This window comes from Taeniopygia guttata, chromosome 1 (genome assembly GCF_048771995.1).
Source record: "Taeniopygia guttata chromosome 1, bTaeGut7.mat, whole genome shotgun sequence".
Lineage (NCBI taxonomy): Eukaryota > Metazoa > Chordata > Aves > Passeriformes > Estrildidae > Taeniopygia > Taeniopygia guttata.
The window spans coordinates 105,512,510-105,537,061 of record NC_133024.1 but is presented as its reverse complement, the minus strand read 5'-3'; the positions used below and the strand labels follow the sequence as shown (position 1 = coordinate 105,537,061).

Sequence of the window (24,552 nt, the reverse complement as noted above, 5' to 3'; positions counted from 1 at the left end):
TGCAGAACTGGGAGTTAAGTGGTTTTAGGTAAAAACACCTATATGCATAGTTCTTGGCTGCCATAAAGCTTTCTAGATGGTTTTGCCAAGTTATTCTTGGGGTATAGGGCTTTAAAGCACTCATCTTCCTGGGCAAAATGAGGCTTTTAAGTGATGTATGAGGCACATTATTCCTTTAGTTCAGATCAGAGCTTTTGACACTGATGTTTAATACTAACCTAAGAATGGAGGTGGCTTGTGCTACTTCCTTGCCACGAGGGGGAGAATTTTCTTTTTCCCTGTTCCCTTTTATCTTCTGCAGTGATCATAACTACTAGAACTGAATTTTTGCCTTGTCTTCTCATAATATTATTGTGGGTGGGATATTCACACATGAGAGGTTAGATCCTATGAGTTAATCAGTATGTATTTCATGATAGTCATATCTTTTGAGAAGGAAATCATATGGACTAAGAAGTGATATGGTAAGGTGAAACTGAATTTTCTACAAACAAAATGAGAGAATACACTGAAGGAAAAATAGGCTATCAAGAGTTGTATGTTTTGTCTGTTAGCATAGTTAAAGAAAAGCAAAATATAAGAAAAATGTAGCTGAGAATATTCTAAATATTCTTCAAATAGACATAAAATCAATAATTTTAACATATATTCCACATGGTAGAAATAAATGCCTCTGTTTCCATTCTCAGAGAAAAGAAGAAAAAACCATCAATGTAAACTCAGTTTAAATAGCTGTTTAGAAGTAAGCACATTTTTAAAAATTCTGATTTCATATATTTAGTATTTATTCAGTAGCTTTCTCAGATTTCATCCATCATCTCAGAATTTATGCCAAAATCTAGGTTCTTTTAATGTTTTTAACATAATAAAATTGTCGCTTTGATTTTTAAAAGGGATCTCTGAAAATAGGATGCTGACAAAAATAGTAAATCTCAACTTCCAGAATCATCATTGTGTTCTAAGGCAGTAAAAGGTCAGAGCTCGTTAACTCAGGAAAATTAATAGTTTAGGGATGTACTCTGAAAAAAATGTTTAACTATTCATCTTTTATTTAAATGTTTAATTTTTAATCTTTTGTGGAAATATCTATTAACATGATTCAGTGTTTAATATAGACTGCCTATTTTATTTTAGCATATAAAATGCAGTAATTGTGATTGCTTTCCATGTAGAACTAAAAAACAATCAGTCAAATTAATTTGCAAGTTTTACTACATAACAGAATTTTCTAAAAATCCTCAAGATATTTGTTGAATATTTTTGTTTTTCAGTGCCAGACTCTGCCCTTTTGTAAGGTTGTGCATATTATGTCTTCTTTAATGATAGAGATTCTGCATTTAAAGCTTTCATTTGTGGCATTGTAGGGCCACTCAAGATGCACTGATTTCCCCTGATCCATGAGATTCTCTCCTGACTACTCTCTGACAAAACCTTCAGAAGTGTTTTCTGGCTGTGCACAAGACACTTCTACTCAGATGTCATATGGTTAATAAAGACATGCAAAGAAATCATAAGCAATAATAGAAGCTGTCTTATGTATGAAATAGTTCCTAATTCCATACCTAGTCCTATTCGCCTCTTATTTGCTTTCCTTAACAAATCTGTCTAAATCAACTCAAAACACCCTAAAAATGATATTATTGTCACTTCATAAAGAAGACAGGAAGAGCTGTGATATTCATCTGCTTTTTAAAGGTTAGATAGAAACACTGTAATTTGCCAAGAAGTGAACCTTAAATTCCATCCTAACGCTCTACCCTCAATAACACTTCCCTCAAGTTCCACCTTTATGGACATAAGGAGGGACTGGAGTGAGAAGCTGTGACAGATGTTAGAAATAAAAAAGTGTTCATATAATATCTGGCTATTTCGTGTGACTTTTTAAAGTGTTTTGTCTCCTTGTATTCCCTCCCTGCTCTCCCCTGAGCTCTGCACCCATGGGGCTGGAGTGGCCTGGTGGTTTTGCCATGTTCCCAGTGCTGTGCAGGACTGGCTAACAGGAAAAGTGCTTTTTCCATCTTTCCAGCATATTTTTTCCTGCCTATCAGAACGCAAAATGCCTTCTGACTAGCTGGAAACCAAGTTGAAACATAAATCTGGGGAATCTCTGAGCTCTTTTCCACTCAGGTTCACAGGCCCTCATGTAACACAAAAATGTGGTACAGACACCTACTGTTCCATGAATCTTTTTCTCTGGACTTTTTAAGGCTCTTCCATAATTAGTGACTTATTTCTATTATCCCCTCTGATTTCAGTGTGGAAATGGTGAGATTAAGACTTTATAGTAAGGCTTTTATATATTGGTAAAAGTATTTCTGGCTTTCCTAAACAGACAAAAGACTGGCTAGCATCTTACCATGAATATTAATTTTAAAAGCAACTATGCTAATCAAATCAAATCAATAATATAATCAAGGAAGAAAATTAAGTTAAAAACTATAAAGGACTAATACACCCCAGATTCAAATAATTTGATTATGATTGCTTTAAGCACTTTTCTTTTTTTTTTAATTTTACACTACACACAACAGTGTACCTTGTCTATGTGTACAGTATTTGACAATGTTGTAGATCAGTGAAAAATCAGAAGGCATAGAACTTCTTAACAGAATAATGCTGGATTTTCATATTGTCAGGGTGATAAATGACAACCACTGTAGTTTGCCAGTAAAGGAAAAGGAGAAAATGTTGCTGTCTTTCTGAACTGATACTCTTTAGCAGACACTGTGTGAGACTACAAGCCCAGAAATAAATTTCTCTAATAACCATGAGTGTCTTTGTCCCTGCAGGGCACTAAACAGACCAACAATTCTCTTCACTATCTTTCAATCCTCTGGCACAACAGCAATGCCAGTTCAATTGCAATTTTTTTCTTCCATTTGGATGCACAATCCTTTGGTCAGTTCCCCAAGTCTTTCTGCATCTTCCACACACTGTAGCAGGATAGTTTATTTCCAAGGTGTCTTCACGGGAAGCACCCATGATGATCCTAGCAAACACGGAGCTGTTCACAATTGTGGTTTTGGCATAATTTCTCCAATCAGTTCTGAAAGGGCAGTTACATTTGTAAACAATACCTGTGTACTCTGTCCTGTTGTAAGGATGAGGGCAATTATCCACATGAGACAAAGAGAAGGGCATCTGTAGTTTGATGGCACTAAGTACCAGGCTTCTGTAACAACTTTCTGCCTCCTAAAGCTTATGGCACTGTAAGTCAGAATCAGCTCCACCGCTTTCAGTGGATTTACACTACTGTAGGAAAGGAAAAAATAGAAAAAGACCACTAGAATTTGTGACTCTTGAAAGAGATAGAAATAATTTTGCAACAAGGTTTTTTTTCAGTTTATGGTCCGTGGAGCAATAGTGTACAACTATACAATCATATATGAAAACATTTATAGAAAGAGACTTAGCAGTTAGCTTTGAGTGTCCAAAGTTCCCACCTGGATTTGCTGTTTTTATTAAACCTCTTTTTCAGACTTTTCATCTAATGGCATAGTTGATAGTAGCAGAAGTTACAGATGCTTAGTTTTTGAAATCAAGTCCATGACATTCAGTGCAGGCAAGATGTAGCATCTCACCTGGTGAAAGAAAATAGGGTCTAATCACATCTGCTGTATCCTTTTTCTTCACCACCTCAGTTTATTTCAGTAAGTGCTGCTGTTAACTCAATAGTCTAGTCATGATCTTCCAAAGTATGCTCTAAAGTATTAGTATTCCTCTAAAGCAGGGAAGATAGTGGCATCATAAAATAGTATGGAAGACCTGACAGCTTCAGAAGCCGAGCTGGGTAGCACCACAGACCTCCTGGCCCTGGTACAGTGGAAGCCATGGGAGAGATAAACTCAAGGCGCGAACAAGAACTGAAGACTCTGGCCACTCTGACTGCTCTGATGAGAGAGGATGAAACAAGGACATCACTGGTGCAAGGGAATGTAACAGGGACTTGGTAACTGAAGAGATTGTGTTGCTAAGGGAACAGGGGCAAAAGGGTCTTTATGGAACATTTTGCATAGAAGTTAGAGAACTATAAATACTGGTGAATAGTGTAATAAACTGGCTGTGCTTGCATAGCATGGTCTGTGTCCTCAGTCACTGCAAATAGAAAAGTAGAACACATAGCACTGAGAGTAGCTGCTAGAAATGTTGAAACAGTAATGTAGAACATGCTTGCTATGATCTGAACATTGCAGAACATGTTAAGACAGAGTAAAAATGATAAATCAACATTTATAGTCATTCAGGGATACCTCAGTGAATTGCATTTGGACTCTGTGGATTTAGAGGGAAAATAGGTGAGGCTGAAGCTAAGAATGGAATTCTTGATTCAACTTGCTTTTTGTGCTGGCATAACTGGGAGCTCTGGGAGTGTGCTATCTGTAGCCTCTACACTCTCCAAGATTCTGATAGAGACAGAGGAAGAGCACACTTTTTGTGAAGATTACCACACAGTAGAATTCTAAGCTGTGTAAACTTCTACAGTCTTAAATATGATATGTCCATGAATAGAGTAGGAGAAGGTTATATTGCAAAGAAAATAAAAAGAACTTATCATTATCTAAGATTTTTGTATTTTATAAATTTCCAAGTTTGATTAATGTGCATGGAGTCGTTATTCTCTACCTTAATTCTGAATTGTCTGGTCAGTAAACAGTGAATTACAGAGGACAAGTTTAAAAAATCTCTAAAATTTGCCCTCTCTTTTATTTGCAATTTAAAAACAACAATACTGTCTTTCACAAGACAGCCCAAACAGCTAAACTCATTCTGTTTCTCCATTGTGGGAATCCAGGGCTTCCCTCTGGCTGCCCTGGCAGGTCTGGGACCCTGGCAGGGGTCAGGAACCCCCCCGGACAGAGCCCCCAGAGACACTGTCTGTGATCTCTGTCTATGGAGAGGAGTTTTCAGTCTTACAGGATGAATTACAAGCTTGGAGTGTTTGATAAGAGTAATAATTAAGTGTGACATGGGTGCAAAAGTAAAATTTTAAGTTTCTAGATTAGGGGTTCAGAGGGGACAAGATGGAGGAAATTGGGTGTGTCGTGTCCTTTTCCTCCTTCTTCATGCCCTCCATGTTTCACTGTGGTGTTGGCATTTTTCTATTGGTTTAGGCTGGGGACACACTGTTCAACGTAGTGATAGATATTGGCACGTTATTGTAAATATAGTACACGTAGTTTCTGGTATATAATGTTTGTAACATCCCACTGAGGGCAGAGCCCCACACGCTGCCCTGCAGGACAGACCTGTGGCAGGGCAGCAGAACATGTTAGAGATAAACAGAATAAACAACCTTGAAACCAGCACAGACGAATTATGGCTTCTTCTTTGGCAATGGGGCAGAAAGACAGAGACTTTCTACAATCTCGGAATCACCAATACCCACAGATTCCGACACTCCATTTTAAATTTCTTTTTCTTTTTCTTTTTTTTTTTTTTAAAGACTTTCATTTTTATCACCTATGCAAATCCTGGGATGCAATCAGGGTTCCTCGCCAGTGAGGCTAAATGACAGCAGGTTGCTTGCTTAGCACTTTCCAAGGGTGCCAAGCTAAGATGCTCCAGATTCATTATCTGTTTACACAGAAGGAACAGCAATAGGTAATGGGCATAGCTTTGTTTTTTTACATTTTACCAAAAATTTTACTGAATTTTACATATTTGATATTTCTAGAAGTGCCCAGCAGTATTCTTTCTGCTGCTGTCAGCAGTGTTTGTAAAGGAGACTTTCTGTGCAAATTCAGCAAATCATCTAGTGAGCTAATCCTCACCTCCAGGTTAATGACTGCTCAACCTAGCCCTGTATTTACTAAAGGAGAAAGGGTCAAGGTGCAACTTGACATTCTTCAAACAAGAAGATGAGAATGAGGACCTAGTGATAGTTTTCAGACTCCTGAAATCAGCAGCCATGATATGGAGCAGAGTGGCCTTTTTCACCTTACACTTGGCACTCAGGAGCTCTTCATCCCCTACAACAGAATTCTATTGATCTCTTGTTTCTTATTTGTGAAATTGTTAGTGCCATGGTTTGGTAATGACATCCTTTTGGGTTTATGGACTTACAGCAGAAGGGGTTGACTAACCCCCTAACTAGTCCTCAGGGGTTGACTGACACTGTGTATTCCTGTGGACTACATGCTCAGTGGAGTTTATGATGACAGTAGTAGAGTCATAGAATATTGAATCCAACTCCTGACCCTGTGCAAGATACACCAAGAATCACAAGAGCATTGCCAAATGCTTCTTGAACCCTGTGAGTCTTGGTGCTGTGACCAGTTCCCCTGGGAGCCTGCCACAATGGTCAGCCACCCTCTGGGTGAGAAAGCTTTTCCTGATGTCCAACCTGAACAACTTTCCCAAATCTTCATCTGCTACCCTGTTACAAACCTCTGGTCTAGCTGGCTTCCTGGTGAATGGTGGAAGCTGTGGCCATCAGCTACTGCAGATGGCTTATTTTTTGTGTAAGGAAAGGTGTAAGGCTGTGCAGTGCATGTACACCCTGGAAGGGACCCAGCACCCAGCCAGGTCAGCCTTGACAGTGCTAAACAGGTTTAATCGTGCACTCCATCTGCACAAATCTTTTACAGTTAGGCTTGGCATAGTACTGTTTGAGTAAAGAAAGGTTTCTACCCCAGAGTGACACACAGATTCTCAGTAGGAAGTCTGAATTTTAGTCCTGGCTTTTACTGCATCACTGGTTTTTCCACTTAGTAGTAGAAAGCACAAGAAATTTTGGTTACAGTGATATGATCTGAACATTTTCCCTAGTCAGCATTTTTGTATTTGAAGTATCCTTTGAAATGTAAATTATGCATTGAAGTCATCAGTGTGTACCAGGCAGAGTGAAAAGTTGAAATAAAGCCTTTATATATGTATATATACAGACAAGTATAGATGTATGTACATTGCACATACAGAGTTAAACTTCTCTATGGATGTGGCTGTTAAATTGCTATTAAAAAAAAAAAAAAAAGCATTTGAAGTTACATAGAAGATAAAAAAATATTTTACTTCTGACAATGAAGAATCTAACAATTAGAATTAAATATAATTTCAAGGAATTCTCATTTTAATGCCCGTGATATTATAAGTAATACAAATGGTGTGTTGTGTGTGATTTCCACTAATGTGCAGCCCCTTCTGTCATCTGGTTTTCTACTGAGACATATTTATAGTAAGTAGGATAAATTAATTACAGAACCTTGTAATATAAGGATGTAATTCCATCTAATAAAAACCCCTGAAGTGGAACCTTAAGATGTTTGCTGTGTAAGGGAAGCAAAGCATAGGTAAGCAGACTTTGTTGGTGTATCAAAGCTTTTACCTAGGGGTAATGTCCAAAAATAAGAAAGATTATTTTGTTCTTCAACAGTTTATTTTACTGGGCTTTTTTTTTGGCTAGCACAGAAAGGAGTAGGATTCCTTCTACGTTTCATCGCCTTCTTTTTCTTTTGTGTGCATATGTCTCCAAATGAGCAGCATGTTTTCTTCCATTATAATTTCAAACAATTTAAACACTTGCTTGGCTGTTGTTTATTTTAAGTATGTAGAGCCCAAAGTTTTGAATTTTAAACACATTTTTTAAAAAATCTCAATATATTTATTTGACCTTGTACTGTCAAAAGAACAACAAAAGTACAATTTCTCTAGAAAATATAAGGAAGATCTTGGTGTGAGTGCAGTATTTTTATTTGTGTTTACCGAGCACGATATGCTTAGTCAGATATTTCTTTCCTCTACAGTTAAGCACCACTTTCATAATATTTTCAGTCCATTCGGTATTGCAGAAGCCCTGTTAGGATCAGTATGGTTTGTAGCCAGTGCTGGAATGTTCCTGTGACATTCCCCTGATTCACCTGGGACTGAACAAGACATAATCAGGGCCTAGAGAACTAAAAAAATACCTTACCACGGCTTGATCTAAAACAACTGCTCTTCCCTAGTTAAACAACTTAGCATGTCTTTTCCCACAGCAATTTGGGAGAAATTAGTTGACTGAGAATGCTGTATTGATCCCCAGGAGCTGGCAGAGGACTGAGAGTCTTTTTTAAACTACTCTAGGGGTTTTCTTTTTGGAGAAATCAAGCTGGCTGTCATCTTGTAAAAGGAACTGTATTGCCCTCCCTCTTTCAGAAAGGGGAAGTTGCTTAAGATTAAAGAGCTTCTTTGCTGTCATTACTTTATCCTCCAGAGACTATTGCTTTGTGTTTCCTAGTTACAGGAGGAAGAGGATAAAGTGTCTGTGGAGAACCAATTGCAGAAGCATCCACTGCAGTTAGCTTGTTACTCTGGCAAGCAAGGGGGGATTTTCAAGACTTTAGCACTGGAGACAAAGCACTGGGAGTCTAAAAATCTTTTTGTGGAAATCTGAGTCAGTACTTTTTTCTACTGATAAAAAAAAAGTTTGTACCCTGGAACTGCAGTTCTGCAAATTCTAAACAAAATGTAATGATAATTTGAAATTATTGGTTATTTGTCCAAGGAGTGTTAGAAACAGTAATGATTCTTTGCAGACGTGGTAAATCATGGGTCATGACTGGGATTGGAGTGTCAGGTTTGTCTTCACTCCATTTCTTTTTGGTTCCTGTATTTCCTAACTTGTGAACTTGGCAAGCAGATCTCTATAAGGTCTGAAGAGTTGGAGAAAAAATGTGTTGCTAGGCTGGGAATCCCTGAGATGCCAGCCACAAGGTAAGGTGGGAAATGTGATAAATAAGGGCAGGGAATTGAAACCTCTTCAGTCCCTGTTGTAAATCTGCACTTCTTCGTTGTACCTTATTGCTCTTAAAAGCATCTTATTTTTTCCTGTGAAAACAGAGTTTTTCATTGTGCTGAATATTAATAGTCATAGAAGACATACTTCCTTCTAACAAAGAGGATCAGTAATGAAAGAAAACAAAAATTCCAGCACAAACCTTTCCATGCCCCTTCTTCTCTTATATGCTGTTCACAGTCTTCCTCCAGACTCTTTCCTGCTTCAATTTTCTTTTCGTAAATTTAATGAAACAGTAAATGTTGCCACTGTCCAAACTATAGCTATTTATTTTGCTTTGAGGAAAAGTGTAAACCTGCTTAGAAGATTTATTTCCAAATTCCAAACTCCTTGATTTTATGGGCAAATTAAAACATCTGCATTAAATTCAATGTAAAATTCAATTCATAAGCCTGTGTTATGTAACAATTAAAATTCTTATTGTGTATCCTGAACAATTTTCCTAGAAAGATTTCTCAGGGGAGTTTTATGACACAAAAAAATCTGTAGTTCCCAGAGGCTGCAGTTGCAGAAAGAAATAGGCCAAATGTACAAAATTAATAAATTTTTCCTGGACTTAATGTCTCATGGTGCCTGATTAATGTTTTTATAGGACACAATGGGGCAATAAAGGCCCTAAAACTCTTATTGCTATAAACATGCCTATAAAGTAATTATGTGCCAGTTAACACGACTGTGTGTATGTTTAAAAGATGGGCAGCTCTATCATGCTGCCCAACCCTTTATGTTAACAAAGCACCCAAGGCTCTTTGCTGTGATATAATACTGAAAAGATTTATAGTTGTGAGTTTTCATACTGAAGTGGGTCTCTCTAAAATATCAAAATATGAATTACGAAAAAGTCACTTTGCGAAATTTGAAACGTGAATATTCTGCAGAGATTTGTGCATCACTTTTCTTTGGTTAGTTTATCTACAGAGAAGTAAAATATGCCTTATTAAATAGTTAAGTCATAGTAGCAGTGGCAAAGTATGGACATTTTAATATATATCTGTTTTAATATATCTGACAGTTCAATTAACAGGTATTAACTAAAAATATCTTAACTGGGACACTTAATAACTTAAAGTTAATTGTAACTGCTTTGAAATCTCATCTTTTTCTCTTCATAATTTCTTATGCCTGAAATTTCACTATAGTTCTTTAGGGTCAAAATTGTACATTGTTCTGCAAGAAAGTAAAAGTTAATTTACTCAAATCAGAGGAGACTGGAACATGTTAATTATATTATGAAACAGAGCTCTAATATCTCAATATAAACTTTAAATGAATGAGTAAACAAACTTATAATATTGTTATGACTAATTTAAAGACTGCTAATATGAATACACATATATTCTACTAAGTACTTTCTTTACCGAGAGTGAATAAAGATTGTTAAACTGAACATGTCAGTTTTAAATAAAGCTTAATTTAAAGTTCCATTTCAGATCTTTTATTCTGTGAATAATTCTTACTGTCCAGTGGGACTGACATATATACTATATGAAAGATCAGAGCCTCATAAGATGTGAGTTTCTTTTCTCTGATAAGCAGGCTACGTCTGTTCAGCTTCTATTGATTCTTGCTGTATTGCTGTATCCCCAAAGGCTAGATTTCTGGTTGGCTTCTGTGTTCTAAACCAAAAAAAGTTGTTTGAGGTAAGAGATGACTGAAGATAGAAACTGCATTAAACTTACCTGTTACAGTCTTAATCTGCTTAATGTAGAATTTGTATCAATTATATTCTGTTTCTTTCCTCCTGATTACTGAGGAATAGGATGTGCAATGCAGACTATCCACTGCCCAGAAATATTTATGAAGGCCTTTGCAGTGGTAGCTGACAACGTAACATTGTATAAAGCTGGCCTTTTGCATCATCTCAGCAACAATTTCTTTGAATTTATAGCTTGCTTGTATAATTTGAACTGCTTTCACATATATTTTACTTTTTGACATCAGTGATGAACTGACAGGATGATGTGGTTGGGATTCTTTACTAGACCCAGAATCACAGTCCTGAGTTGAAAGGGATCCACAAGGATCATTGAGTCCAACTCCTGGCCATGCACAGGGCAGTTCTGGAGTCACTCCCTGTGCCTGGGGGCTGTGCAAGCACTCCCTGTGCTCTGTCAGGGAGCTGTGACCACTGCCCAGCCACCCTCAGGGTGAAGAACCTTTTCCTAATATCCACCCCAAACCTCCCCTGTACTGGACAGCCACAGTTTATGTTTCTGAGAGTTGTCTCCAGGACTCATAATTGTTTTCTGGAAGTTATTCCATCCAGTCATTAGAAAATTTCCTATCTGAGAGGGATCAAGTGGTAGAATATGATTTCTTCGCTACTGCATATCTCTACTAGAGATAATAACCTTCTGAGTTATTATACCCTTGTAGGCATCTATATATTGTTTAAATTCTCCATATTATAAACATGAATTTGCCAAAATACCTTCATGAACTAACTAATGAACTAAGAACTTCTAGAGTGATAAATTTTACTTGAAACTGTTGAAGGTCTTATGTTATTCACAAGATTAATATATATATAATATTCTGAACATTTTTTTGTAAATTAGTGTGTAAATTAGAGTATCTACATGAATGGATAATATATATTTTTATAAATACATGTTTATATACATAAAATCCCTCATAAGCATGCCACTTACTTTTTTTAGGTTTTAGGTCCTAGTAGTGCATTCAGCTCCTTTTCTAGAAAATGCATTGTCTTTCCTGTTTATCCTGGACGTTGCAAATACTTTTTTTCATTGCAGTAAATCATTATTCACATAAGTGAAAGGTAAAAGGCAAGCTTTCAAAAGCCTGGACACAGAGACAGGTACAAGACCCAGATTTATAGAGAGCTGGAAAATCATATCCCATTGGGGAAAATCACTTCTCAGAAAATCTTCAAATTACCATCATAATTCATAAATAAAAAATAATGCAGTGAATTTGTGGCATAGAGCATGAGTCGGTGTAATGCAAAGTATATATTACAGGCTGTCCCCCCAGTAGTCCCCTGTAATTACTATGAAGTGCTTAAATCCCATGATTTCCAATGACAGAATTCTCAGTTCAACCTTTAATAACATGTTTTATCCTCCAAAATTCCCCTGTTCAATTTCATGGTTCCACTTCCTCTCTTGAAATCCCCCTACAATAGTGGCTTTAGAGAAGGAAGAATAACAGAAAAATGATGATACCAGTTAATGCTGGCTGTTGACTCCCTGAGCCTGAAAGATGTTATTTATCCTGTTTAAGGTGTGGTAGATGTGTACAGAAATATATATACTGGAAAATTAGATGTCCTTATTTCAACAAAAATCATAGTAATAACAGAGCATTTAGCATTATCTTCTTAAAATACTGTGATGCCTGTATTGGCACTAAGTATTTTTTTATCTTTTACAGCTTTCCAATCAGTTAAAAATTTCTAAGAAGTGATTGCTGCTTGTTTGTGTTTTTTTTTTAAGTTTACAATAAAATTTCATTTAAAGGTCGTTTTACCTTTAATTTGGAAAATTCCTTTGAGACAAAAAAACTAGGTCCAAATAACAGTTACTAGGTGTTATTGTAAGAGTGGCATATAGTAAACAGCTCTGTTTTTTATGAAACTAAGATGTTGATGATTTACAGGACTTAAAAGAATGGAAAAGCAGAGAAAACTGTATTGATAGAGGAGAGCATTCATCATAGTGCTGTCAAGGATAAAATATTTGTATGTAATAAATAAGCTGTTTTGATTAAATACTTTACAGTATCTTTTCTGTGTTTAACAAAAACGTCTTAAATAATTCTGACAACTTAGTACAATAGTAAAACAAACAGAAATCTATACTATACTCAGAAAGTATATTTTCCAGTATCATTAGAATTATTAAATATTTTCACAGTAGTGGCATTTGAAAGCTTGCCTTTTACCTTTGACTTATGTGAATAATGATTTACTGCAATGAAAAAAAGTATATGCAATGTTCAGGATAAACAGGAAAGACAATGCATTTTCTAGAAAAGGTGCTGAATGCACTACTAGCACCTAAAACCTAAAAGAAAGTACACTTACTTTTTTTCTGTATCTGTAACTAGAGCAAGAAGAATAAGACAATCAATACCATTCAAGATTTCACTTAGAATCTGTCCATGAGTATTTCATTTGTGTTGGGATCAGCTCTTCTCTGTGCTCTCTCTCACACCAAAGAGTGCTCTGGATTTAGCTCAGATGAAACCCAGCTGGAAGAGGCTCTCTCCAGAAGTTTGTCCAGTGTGCTCCAGCAGTTAATGGACACTTGGTCAGTGGTATGGGTGTAGCTGGGCCGTCCAGGCAGTCTAACAGCCCTTAGTAGGACTTATGTCCTCTGTGCTGGCTGCCCCACCTTCCAGCCACCACCCTGTAGTCACAGGAGCTGGGACATTGAAGGACAGTGGAAATACTTGCTCAGTGTGTGGTGTAACCAGCAACACAGAGGCCATTTGAGGCTTCCAACTCTGGAGAGCTCCAGGAGGGACGTTTGAGAATGTCAAGACACAGCAAGGTTGGGGTTAGGGGCTGCAAGCAGGGACCTCTCCCAAAGTTCCCACAATGCCTGAAAGAGGAGAGCAAAGCTGGCTCTGGCTGCAGTGAGAAAGGTGAGCTGTGGACAGACTTACAGAATAGACCAGGTCAAGGTGTGAGTTTCCAACTGGCCCTGAAGCCCTGAGCAGAAGCCCCAGGTGAGGTTTCTCACAGTCATTTCTCCCTAAAGGCCCATGACAGCTCATGCTGCTGTGCCACATCAGAGCTGACCTTAAGCAGATCAGAGCCCCTGGGCTGGGGAGAGGAGGAAAACATCACCCTGACAGGCAGAAGTTAATGTGATTTGTCACTCATATTTAATTTCATCAGCCGGATGCAACCCTAAGGGTGGGTAATACTACAGCTGCAGTATCCTGGCTGGAAGTGTGGTGTGCACTGTCACCTTTTGAGGATGAAATGTGTATAATTCCCATCACACACAGGCATAAATACTGGTTTGGATTTCCATAAAACTGAGACACTGTTTGTTTCATGTGAAATTTTTGATTTGGTGTTTCCTTATCATGCTTTTGGTGGTTACACTTCAAAAAGTTATGAAATTTTTTGTCTTATTACCAATTGCATGGCTATTTTTAACATTTAAGAGAGTTGTAAAATATGCTACTCTTTCACCTAGGTTACATTGAATCAAGCATTTTGTTTTTTCTTTAGGGAAAAGTTGTTACCTACACTTAATTCAGGTGTTGAGGCAAAGTTCTGGAAAATACACGATTGCATCTCTGTTCTAATTTTTCTCTTTGTAGGAAAGAGAGAATTGGAATTTTTAAGTTCATATGCCTAATAGATATTTTTAGTTAGTGTACAAAAAGAATGTATGTTTAATAAATTTTATGAAGTGTTTCTATTTAAACTGTTGATGCACAGCATCCATTAGAATCTAATGCATTTGCTATATAGTTATTAATTGTAAATGGTTATTAAGTTTATTGCTCTCTCATGTATAATAAAAATGGATGTGTGCATGCCTAAAAACTAACAATGACTGGTGTGACATTGGTTTTTCTTAGCCAATTTAGCTGTCATTTTCTTTAACAGAGATGGACACTGAATGGCATGGTATCTGTAACTAGAGCAAGAAGAATAAGACAATCAATATAATTCAAGATATCAAAATATTTATAATGTACTTGTAATGTAGAGTTTTTTTAAATTTATGTCATGCTGCAGAACCTAGTTTCTGGGAAGAAGAGAGAAATTGAATTTTGAATTTATGGATGTCATTGCTATGGTTGTTTTGGTTGCAGTTTATTATTTATTTGGTAGTTTATGGGTGAAAGACAGGCTGCAAAGATGTGAAAAGAATATGTAGAGCTAAGTGTTGTCCCAGACTGGACTCCCAGCAAAACCTGAGATCCAGATCAAGATATAGCAGTGTCTAAAATGAGATAATCCTTTGAGTCAAAATTACTCAAGAGGATATAGGAATTGAACATAAATTAAGAACTAACATGAATTCTGTGAAGTCAAATGAAAACATCAAAACCCCTGAAAATGGGTTAGCTCTTTCTTTAAGCAATTTAATTGTAGTAGTTGCTTGAAAAAAAAAAAAGTTTTCTTATTTTGTTGTCTGTAAGAATGGCCTTAAATAGTAAAGTTAATGCTCTTACATTTTAATACATAATTATTTATACTACTTTGATGTTTTGTGTATTTTTGCAAGGTGCTAATTGTGCAGAATTAAGCTGACAAAACTGCGAAATTTGTGGGTTAATATTAGCATAATCCTACAGTGCATTTTTTAGCAGCAGTATAGAAATGAAGTTTATGGAATGTTTTTCCCAATATGAAGGATAAAACATGTTTCTTACAATATCAATTTCCATTACATAAATCATGTATTTTAGAAAATTGTATAAATAATAGCATTTTTTCTCTCAAAGGTCAATTGATTTGCTAAACTAGAATCTATCACAAAAGTGGGCTTCATTGTTTATTAAGGAATGATATCAAAATAGCTAGGAATTAATTGAAACACAGATGCAAAATTAATATTTTGTTTACAACAACAAACCAATAGCTTTGTGTACTCCATCTTATGTTTGTGTCTTTCCTGTTTTCAAAGGTCTTTCCTTTCACCTTTGCACAGCTTCTTAAAAACACCAGCCTAGTGACAAAGAACATCAAGTGCAATCCCATTATACACTTTAGAGTTCCACTGACGGTACATCCTAATTGCCATTCGTAAATCTCTCTGCAATATCATGTGCAATGCTACCAAAGCATATGAATTTTTTTTATAAGAGGTCAGGTCCAAGGGTTCAGAAGACAGAAAGAAAGGAAACAACCAATACTTTTATGACTTAATGTAAAATGTGCTGTGTATTACCCCAGCAGTTGTCTTTGGTTGCTTTTTTTTCTTTCTTGCTCTCTGGAGGCAAAATAAATCCATTATGTACTAATATGATAAAATGAAATTGCTCCCACAAGGTCCCTGCTGGAGTGTCAGTACATACATGAAAAAATTGGGCCAATATGACAGTTGTTTTTTGCTTATCAACCCAAACATGCTCAAGATAGAGGAATAAAGCTGCCTTATTTTGTCAGAGCTCATGTACAATGCTTAAGTGCTTTGTAATGTGTGCAAGTCGTACATTCTCATCCAGAACTTGGCTTCAGGGTGTCTGTTTGCACCTTGTTATTGAGCATGTGCTAAGAAAACCAGAGAGAGAGACACATCAGGAAGGAAACGGTGCCCAGATTTCAGACAGTCACCCACTAGCCGCTACTAGTGGCCACCCATAAACCACTGTTTTGTCTTCTGCTGGCCAGAGGGAAAGGGTTTGAGCAGAGGAAGACACTGATGAATGGCTACACTGGGGTATTTATTTTAGCTCAATGAATGGCTACACGGGAGTATTTTAGCTCAGTGACTTGTTTCTGATGGCAAACAAAGGTGGATGGATCCCTAGGTAAGGGTGTACAAGGCCTTTAATTTCCCTCTGCTCCAATTTTTGTGTTTGGGGATTCCTGAGGCAGACATACTCCTTCTGAGTTTTCACAGACCTCAGAGTATTGCTGTCTTATGAATTTATTCTTTATTCTGCTGTGCCAAGGCTTCGGCAATTCAGCTGTTCAGCGTTGGTAGTTAATTAAGCTTCTCCTTTTGTAAGTTTTGAACTTACCACCTGGTTACAGGATTGTGCATGGTGAAACAAACAAACAAACAAACAAACAAACAGAAGCGCTTTGTTTTTAAAGTTCAAAAAGCTGTTGGAAGTAGTATCATGTGTAAGCAGATGTAACACAGAGATTCAGCAAGGGCAGCTCTCACTTAGGTGCACTCAGGAGAGGTGTCTCATGACTTCCCAGAATAGGAAGCTGCTTGATGATGTTCAAATGCACCCACACCTGCCACTGCAGCAAAAATTACATTTTCTCTTTTCATTGTAACATTATTTAGGTATTTAATCACTGCAAGAGCCTTGATTTCAGTCACTGTTGATAAATTCTCTGTGTTTTTTACTGATGTTATATATTGGTTTATAATTATACTGAAAGTAACAAGGTTTTTTAAGACGTGAGCAATAAGCACTGGTAACTTTTAAGCTTTAAATATGCATATCTTCTTGTTGTAACCTTTTGTTTTTCTTCTCCTTACCACTTTTATTTCCCAGAACAAAAGATGAAGGAAGCATATAGACTGATGGGAGATTCAGTTTGCAAGTTCTGGAATGCAAATTCAACAATACTAATATGAAACCCTACCTAATTTTTTTTCCATTTAAGCTTCTGATAAGCTTCCCATGCTGGGAAGAGTAATTTTGCTTTGTGAGGAACAGGAGGAAAGATATTTTAATATATTCCAAAATGACAGATAATTCTAGACCAAAAGAAATGGAATTTTAATTTTATTTTCCACTTTTTTTTTTTTTAAGTAAAATTAATTTTTTCCTTGTAACTCTGAGTGAGGTAGTTATTTTAAAAAAACCTGTTATAATGTGTCTTTAAATTATGGTTTGATAATTTTGAGCAATATAATATTATAACCATGATAAATTATCACAGTCATTTTAATAAATAAGTTAGATGAGTGACTGCAATATTAAATCAGGTCAATAGTCTGCTTATATTTTCTTCTAAAAATGAAAAATCATCATTAAAATGGAAAAGATTATCTGTATTCCCTCATAGTAATGTCATTTTTCTTGGTGAATTAAACTCTTTAACATTCAAATAATCGTATCATTTCCCCATACAGAACCAGATTATCTCGTAGAGAAACAATTGAGCATCTTTGTTTTTATCCTTTAAGTACACCCAAAAATCTATTATAATCCTGTAAAGGAGGATTATTAAACTAAACAACAGTAGCACAGTTAATGATGATCTTCTAACAAAACATTCTGGCTAATCTCTGATTAGTAATTACATTTCCACACCAATCTAACACACAGGATAACTGAATTTCTTAAGATGTGTGCTATCTGCAAACCCCCCTTATAATCTGTTTTGTAATCTGTCTTCATTTCATTTCTTTCATATTTGGCAGTTGCCAAGTCAAACAGTTCTTGAAGCAGAAGATCAGTCAGTCACTCTAGACAAAAACAGGTCAGATCTTCCCAAAGTGCTGGAAGTACTTATCTGTTTTTTTTGTAGTGGACTATATACTTGCAGACATGGCAGTAAAAATTTTCATCCGTGTTTATTGTTCAAAACCCTATTTTTAAAATCATCCTTTTATTTCAGGACTTTTTTTTTTTTTTGCGTAATTATCATTATAAAATATTCAAAGTGAAACATAGGAAAAAGGTTTTATTAAAGAGTCCCTTTGCACAATGCAAGTGGAAATTCACTTCAAGACCATTGCATTTTCTTGAAAATTATTTTAAATTTTATAAAACACCGATTTGTGATGCATTTGCTTAGAGATAATTTCACTTCAGAGGTACTGCTATATTGCCATTTGATGTAACTGTTATAAATGTTAAGATATTATGCCATCAATATCATACTGACTTTAACCTGAGACATCTAACATTCTTTTTATTTTTTTGTCCTGTAGTCAATAAATAAAGTATCAGTAGATTGTTATTTCATCTCCTTTTATACTTGCAGACGGTTTGACAAATCTTTGGAAAAATGGCAGATTTTTCATTCTGACATGAAGAGATTTAATCATTGGCTAAGTGAAACTGAAGAGAAGCTGTCAAGAGCACAGATAGAGACTGGAGATGTGGGGCTTGTGAAAACCAAGCAGTTTATCCAGGTATGATTTGATTAGCCTATATTCTGTTTTTCTGTAGGGTTTAAGAATTTTTCAGGTCCGGGTAATCTGTATAGTTTTGCAGTTCATTTAAGGAGGATTTCTAGTACTGAGTGGACAGTGACAATTTTGTTCGGATGTGTCTGTTGTTCTGTTTTTTTTAACTAAAAATTTGCACTAGCTTGTTGTAAGATACATTTTAAAATGAAATAAGGTGGGATGACATATTGTGGTACTTTCATAGTTACATATTTCTTTGGTCTTTACTTAAATTGCTTGTAAATTTCCATTTGTTATTTGTGACCAGCAGGAGGATCAGGCTTAATTTTAAATTCTTTTGGAAGAAATGTGATTAGCCATTGAGCTGTACAAGAGATATTCTGTGAACGATGTTTTGCAAGTATTGCTTATTTTGTCTGTTTCATGTTTTAATCAAAGGACCTGGAGGATGCTTTTTTTTGTGAAATGCAGTGTGACAGAATGGCCACTTAGTTGCTATGTGTCCACTTCCAATTTGTATGCTTTTCATCTCGCAGGCTCTTTGAGCATCATAAGGAAAACAATAAGTCTAGTTTCTTGGTAGTTTATTTCATTTCCCTCTTATGTGATTCAAATGGTAATGGGTATGAAGAATTAATTCCAAACTGATGTTTTGGAAGTAGGTAGTTTCAGCTGAATAACTTGACCAAACTCTGGATTCATGTTACAAATTACCATTCGTGCATAAGAAAAAAGTGCTCTTAAAATAATTGGCACTTGTACATTTGAATTGCTGGATTTAATTACTTGATTTCAGGTTGAAAGAAGTTAGGTCTGTCTAACATTAAAGCGAGAGTTTTTTTTGAATGCAACACTAACCTACTTCTTTGCCTACAGTTAAAAAATAAATAATGTCATTTGAATTTTAGTATTTCAAGTCAGTTTTTTAAAGATTTACACTTATTTTAAAGATTTACGCTTATTATTTGCAGTTATTCCTTGACTGTAAAACTGCTGAACTGAAAAGGAAACAAAATTGTGTGGTGCAAGTATATAAAAAATATACAACTATTAAGTAACACATTAAGCTGAAGCAGTTAAAATAGCAGTTAAAATTTTTTTTCTGCACATTACTTTCTATGCTTTGAATACTGAAGAAAGATGTCCGATTTACAAAACAGAATGTCATCAAGGAATTAAAGATGCTTTTTGCTGCATATGTAAAAGGTAGTAGAGTAGTATGTTCTCTGAAACTTCAACTCACTTTCTCAGTCCTACAATTTGAAAAACATATATTACTAAGTAAGATGTGTATCTAGGTAGACACAAAAGTATTACAAAGCCTTACCTATTCTTCTTTGCTTTACTTGTGCACCATCACCTTTCTTGGCACTATTCTTGGATACTTGAGCAGCTTCAAATGAGATTTACAAAAAAAAAAATCTGTGGGAAAAAAAAAGTATGTTTCATTTTTTTCTAATGTCTTGCTAAATCATCATTTTCCTTTGGAGGAGGTTGATTTTTGAGAGTGCCCAGACAGAGATAAGATGCATTACAGATGTTACAAATGCACTGGGTGTGCAGCACATTTCAAAGTCTCAGCATATTAGAAGCATTATTTTCTTATCATCATTAAAAAAGAGGTTCATCCCAAACTGAACATAACACTGAAAAATCCTGAGATAATATCTTGCTATAGAGAAAGTTGCACTTTGGTGCAAAAGACTGCTTCTGCTTTACATTTCGTTTGACCTAGCCTCCTTCTCATTTGTTATCCATTTATTATTTTCTTATGCAACATATGAGAGCATTTTGAATATTTGTTTGCAGAGTTTTCTTTTCTTTCTGCCATCCATCAAGCTTTCTCCTTCTTCCCTTTGCTCTTGTGTTAGAAATCCCATGAACACATAAATCTGTCACTCAAAAATTTTGTTTAGTTCACTACAACAGACAAAAGTACCTTTCTAAGGAAAATTCAAGTAGTGCAAAAATATTCCAACTAACCTCAAGAATGCAGATCCAACATTAGTTAACATTTATTTGTGACAGAATACTAAGTTTGAAGTTGCACTGTTTCCATTCTTTTCATTGCTTCTTTATTTTGCTGGGTCTTGTTTCAACAGTGTTTGGCTTCTGTGAGGCTGACTGAAGAAATCATTAGAATTTCCATTAGGGAAACAGTTAAAACAGCTGAGTGTTCTGATTTACTAGAGTAGCAACTTGTTTTATTAATGAGATCATGCTGCTTAGTGAACCATAATCAGAATTAACAGCATTTGTTTGAAAATGCTTTAAAAGCAAGTGAATAGTCTGGTACTGGAGATGGAACTGTTTTAGAAAGAGAATATACAAAGCCTTCAGATTTGTAATACTATTTCTGAGTAGAACTACTTTGGAAAAGTAAAGATTAATGTGTTCATTAATATTCAATAAATACATAGAGTCAAATGCTTATATAATATGAAATAGTCAACACTATGATTAGATGATTATGTTAATAGAGGTTAAAATGTAATTATATCTTTCAGGTGTATTTGAGGAGGGGAGGTGTGTTCCTTTTTGCTGCATAATGGCATGATATTAAACAACATTATGCATTATAAATAGTGTGAATGAAATCTAATAATAGTTTCACTTCAGGTCATGAACTCTTAAATATTCTTATTGTGAATTTTTCACTAGACTTTCTGAGATAAAAACTTATGGTGCTGAGAAGAAATACCATATTTCAGTTTTTAAGAAATTGTAATTGATGTATTTTTTGATTAGGAGACATAAGATTAAATAACATTTCATGGATAGCACATGATGTAATCCCTTTGAAATCTATCGAACTCTGTCTTCAAAGTAATTAAAGATGTTTTTTTCCCCTTTCATTATTGTGACAGAGAGGTTCTTCTGTCTCTATAGTCCTGAATGCTTGGTGACTGTAACTTCTTCAGCCACCTGGTTTATTTATTTTAATGCCAGGACTGAGCTGTAGTTCAGTTTTATCTGCTCCTCAATATTTATCCCCTTCTGTTCTTACAGTCTGCAGTCATTTTCCCTATCAGACCATGTTCAGTACACTAAAGCCACAGTTTCCTAATCTGCTCTCACATGGTAGCCAGACACCAGACAACTTGTCTCTTACTTCCTGTGCTTATTTCTCTCTCTGGAACACGAGTTCTCAAAATAGCACACTATTACCCAAACTGAAATACCATCTGTATCACCAAGAGGTAGCTCAGGTGCTGTATTTTGTGGTTGTATTTTACCATGGATGAATGCTAGAATAGAATTTTCAGTCATCTATCTAAACTTTGTTCTTTCATTTTCTTATCTTGTGATCTGCCTTGCAGCCCCCATCTACATTCCATTCCATGTGAGGAAAAAACATGAAAACAAACCAGCTAAAACACCATATTATATGGGAAACTAGTACTAGGTTAACATACAGCAAATGAGCAAGCAAGGATTAGAATTGGGGTTTGAGGGGGATTGTTCATGTGTCACACGTAGATGCGAAAAAGCTGCAAAAGGAGGAATTCTATAGCAGCTTCAGAACTGTTACATACAGTTACATACCTGAACTGTTACATACTGAAGTTACATACCTGAATCATTACTTCAAAATTTAAAAATAGTATTTTTATTTTAAAAATATAGAGCATTCTGATTGTTTTTTTTTTTTCTTTTCATTGGTTTTAAGAATTGCTCAAAGGTCTATATTTAGTATGCAATTGTGGGTTGCAAGTTTAATTTAATTTTGTTATTTTAAGTGGTGCAATTTCAGTAAAAAAAAATATTATGATGTTCTGGGTCTGAATTTTGAAGAAGTTTCACTGTATTCACAATGTTCATTTATTGTGACTGATCAGTGATGAATGTTTTTCATAATTTAATTGATTACAATATTTGTATTATGTTATAATTAATTTATCAAGTATTTTTTTTTATTTACTCGCATCAATATCAAGAGTGTTCATTTTTTAAGGTCTCAGAGGACATTAAATATTGAATGTTGGGCCTTAGTATTTATACTCAGACTTCTGAGGATACCGTAGATGCAGAAATTGCTCTGTAAATTACAAATCTTAACTGTTCATATGTTGAACTGTCCAGCATTTACATTTTAGGGTTCTTATCCCTGCCTGCAAAAAGCTTGTGAATGACTCATGCCTTCTCTAGACCTCCTTTCTGCTGCACTATACTGTCAGGAACATCATATTTTTGCCTTGTAGATATTTAAAGTAAGAAGATATCAAGAATCCAGGCTTCAGTGCTGAAAGTCATGGTCATGCTAATAATTTCCCTTTTTTATATCTAAATTGGATGATATGGATTTTGATGATTTAATAACACCAAATTTAAACAGTTCTTTCTGGTATAGAGCACAAATGCAATGAGAGTAGAGAGAAGAAAAAAAAGTGTTTCAGTGCTCAAGGCCACTTATTTTCTACCATGAAAGCAGAGTGGTAAGTGGGTGGATAGTTTGCTCTATTTTCCCCTAAATATAAATATTGTAAAAATACTTTTATATATATATCATGATTTTGGATTTCATATTTTAGATTTAGTATTTTTAAATTTATTTCCTGCTTTACTGAGTAATAAAGGTTATTCCAATAATTTCTGATTCTCCTTATTGAGGTTTGGATTCAAACAGTTCAATTCTGTTTACCTCCTTCAATTTTGACTTGTGTTTTTTGGTGATGACAGATATTGTCAGAAAGCTTGTAGAACTGTAACAAAATACTGTAGTCAAAGTGATTTCTATCATTGCTTAATGATTGTATAAGAGAGAGAAAATACAGAATTTGGAATAAATGAGAAACCAATATAGCATTGTTTTGTAAAAATATTTAATTAGAACAATCAAGATACATACTAAAACGTCCTTCATATTGCAAGGACAAGTCTGGAAGGATATATAAAATGCTGCAAACATGATTGCCAGCATTCATGGCTGCTGTCAGTTCTTACTCACATATTGATTAGATCATTTATTCAGAGAACATCACTGGTTTCCTTCCTATGGATTATCGCCCTCTCGTCAAACACCTCTGAGTGCAGAATGCTCCTGGCCCTAAGAAAGAAAAGTCTCAGAGCTGTGCCAGGGATTTCAGTCTTTTGTCCAGTTTCTAAGGTCTCAATAGAAATGTTTCAAGTCATATACATGAGCTCTGCATGTGACACCTGGGCCCTAACTGAGCAAAACCCTTTCTGGTTTGAGCTCATGTTAAAAATAACTTCTTGAGCCTTTCTTGACTGAAGTTCTATCAGCAATGGAACGACTTCATTTTCACTTAATTCCTAGTAAAATAGTTAGTACTTCTTCCTTGCACTAAGCAAAATATTAATATAATACTGTGATCTTTTCAAGCTAATTTTTGTGTAGATATATGAACTCTTACCCTGTCTTTTACTGTTGAAAGTCTCCTCACCTTTGTTACTGCTACTAATGGAATTGATGAAATACCAAAGTAGCGCATTCCAAATTTGTAGTAAAGATATTTCCTTATTATTTCAAGCTGTAAGAAGCTTCTTCCTAACTAAATCTGTTATTTAATTATTCTTTAGTGCACACTATGCCTAATTTACAGTATCCTATTAAAAGTTTCTAATTAATTTATTGTCATTGGTAGTAGGACATTAAAATGTCTGAAGGCTATGGGAAATAATAAATTTAAAGTTGCTTATGTGATTTTGCCTACTCTTGCACCATTAGGTGACAATCTGTGGCTTTTATTTAAGTTTTATAATAAATCATGGCATTGTTTATTCTGAAAATGGAATTTAATCTTGTAAGTAATTAATTAGGATGCATTTTTCAAACATTTTATTAGGAAAATTTTTGAAATAGCTACTAGCACACAGATGTAGAGTGGCATAATATTTATACATGAGTAGAATAAATAAATGCAGGGTCTTTTCCTCTGTCTTGGAGAAAACAATGTTCTTGGACTGGATCAGTCAAACCTTGTGGTATCTGACTATAATTGCCTCATTGCTTGGGGGAATTTATCCTCACCAGTTCAAGCAAGTGCTAGCATGTGG

At 35.4% G+C, this 24,552-nt stretch overlaps 1 protein-coding gene across 18 annotated transcripts in view; it reads left to right on the top strand.

Annotated features, from left to right (window-relative positions):
- The window catches only part of DMD (dystrophin), a 1,135,802-nt gene that overhangs the window by 584,498 nt on the left and 526,752 nt on the right, over positions 1-24,552 (top strand). For all 18 annotated transcript variants that reach the window (XM_072937290.1, XM_041719931.2, XM_041719926.2 and 15 more), the window contains one exon: positions 18,387-18,537. In XM_072937290.1, coding sequence (XP_072793391.1) covers positions 18,387-18,537 — 151 coding nt within the window. The remainder of the gene's footprint in view (positions 1-18,386; positions 18,538-24,552) is intronic.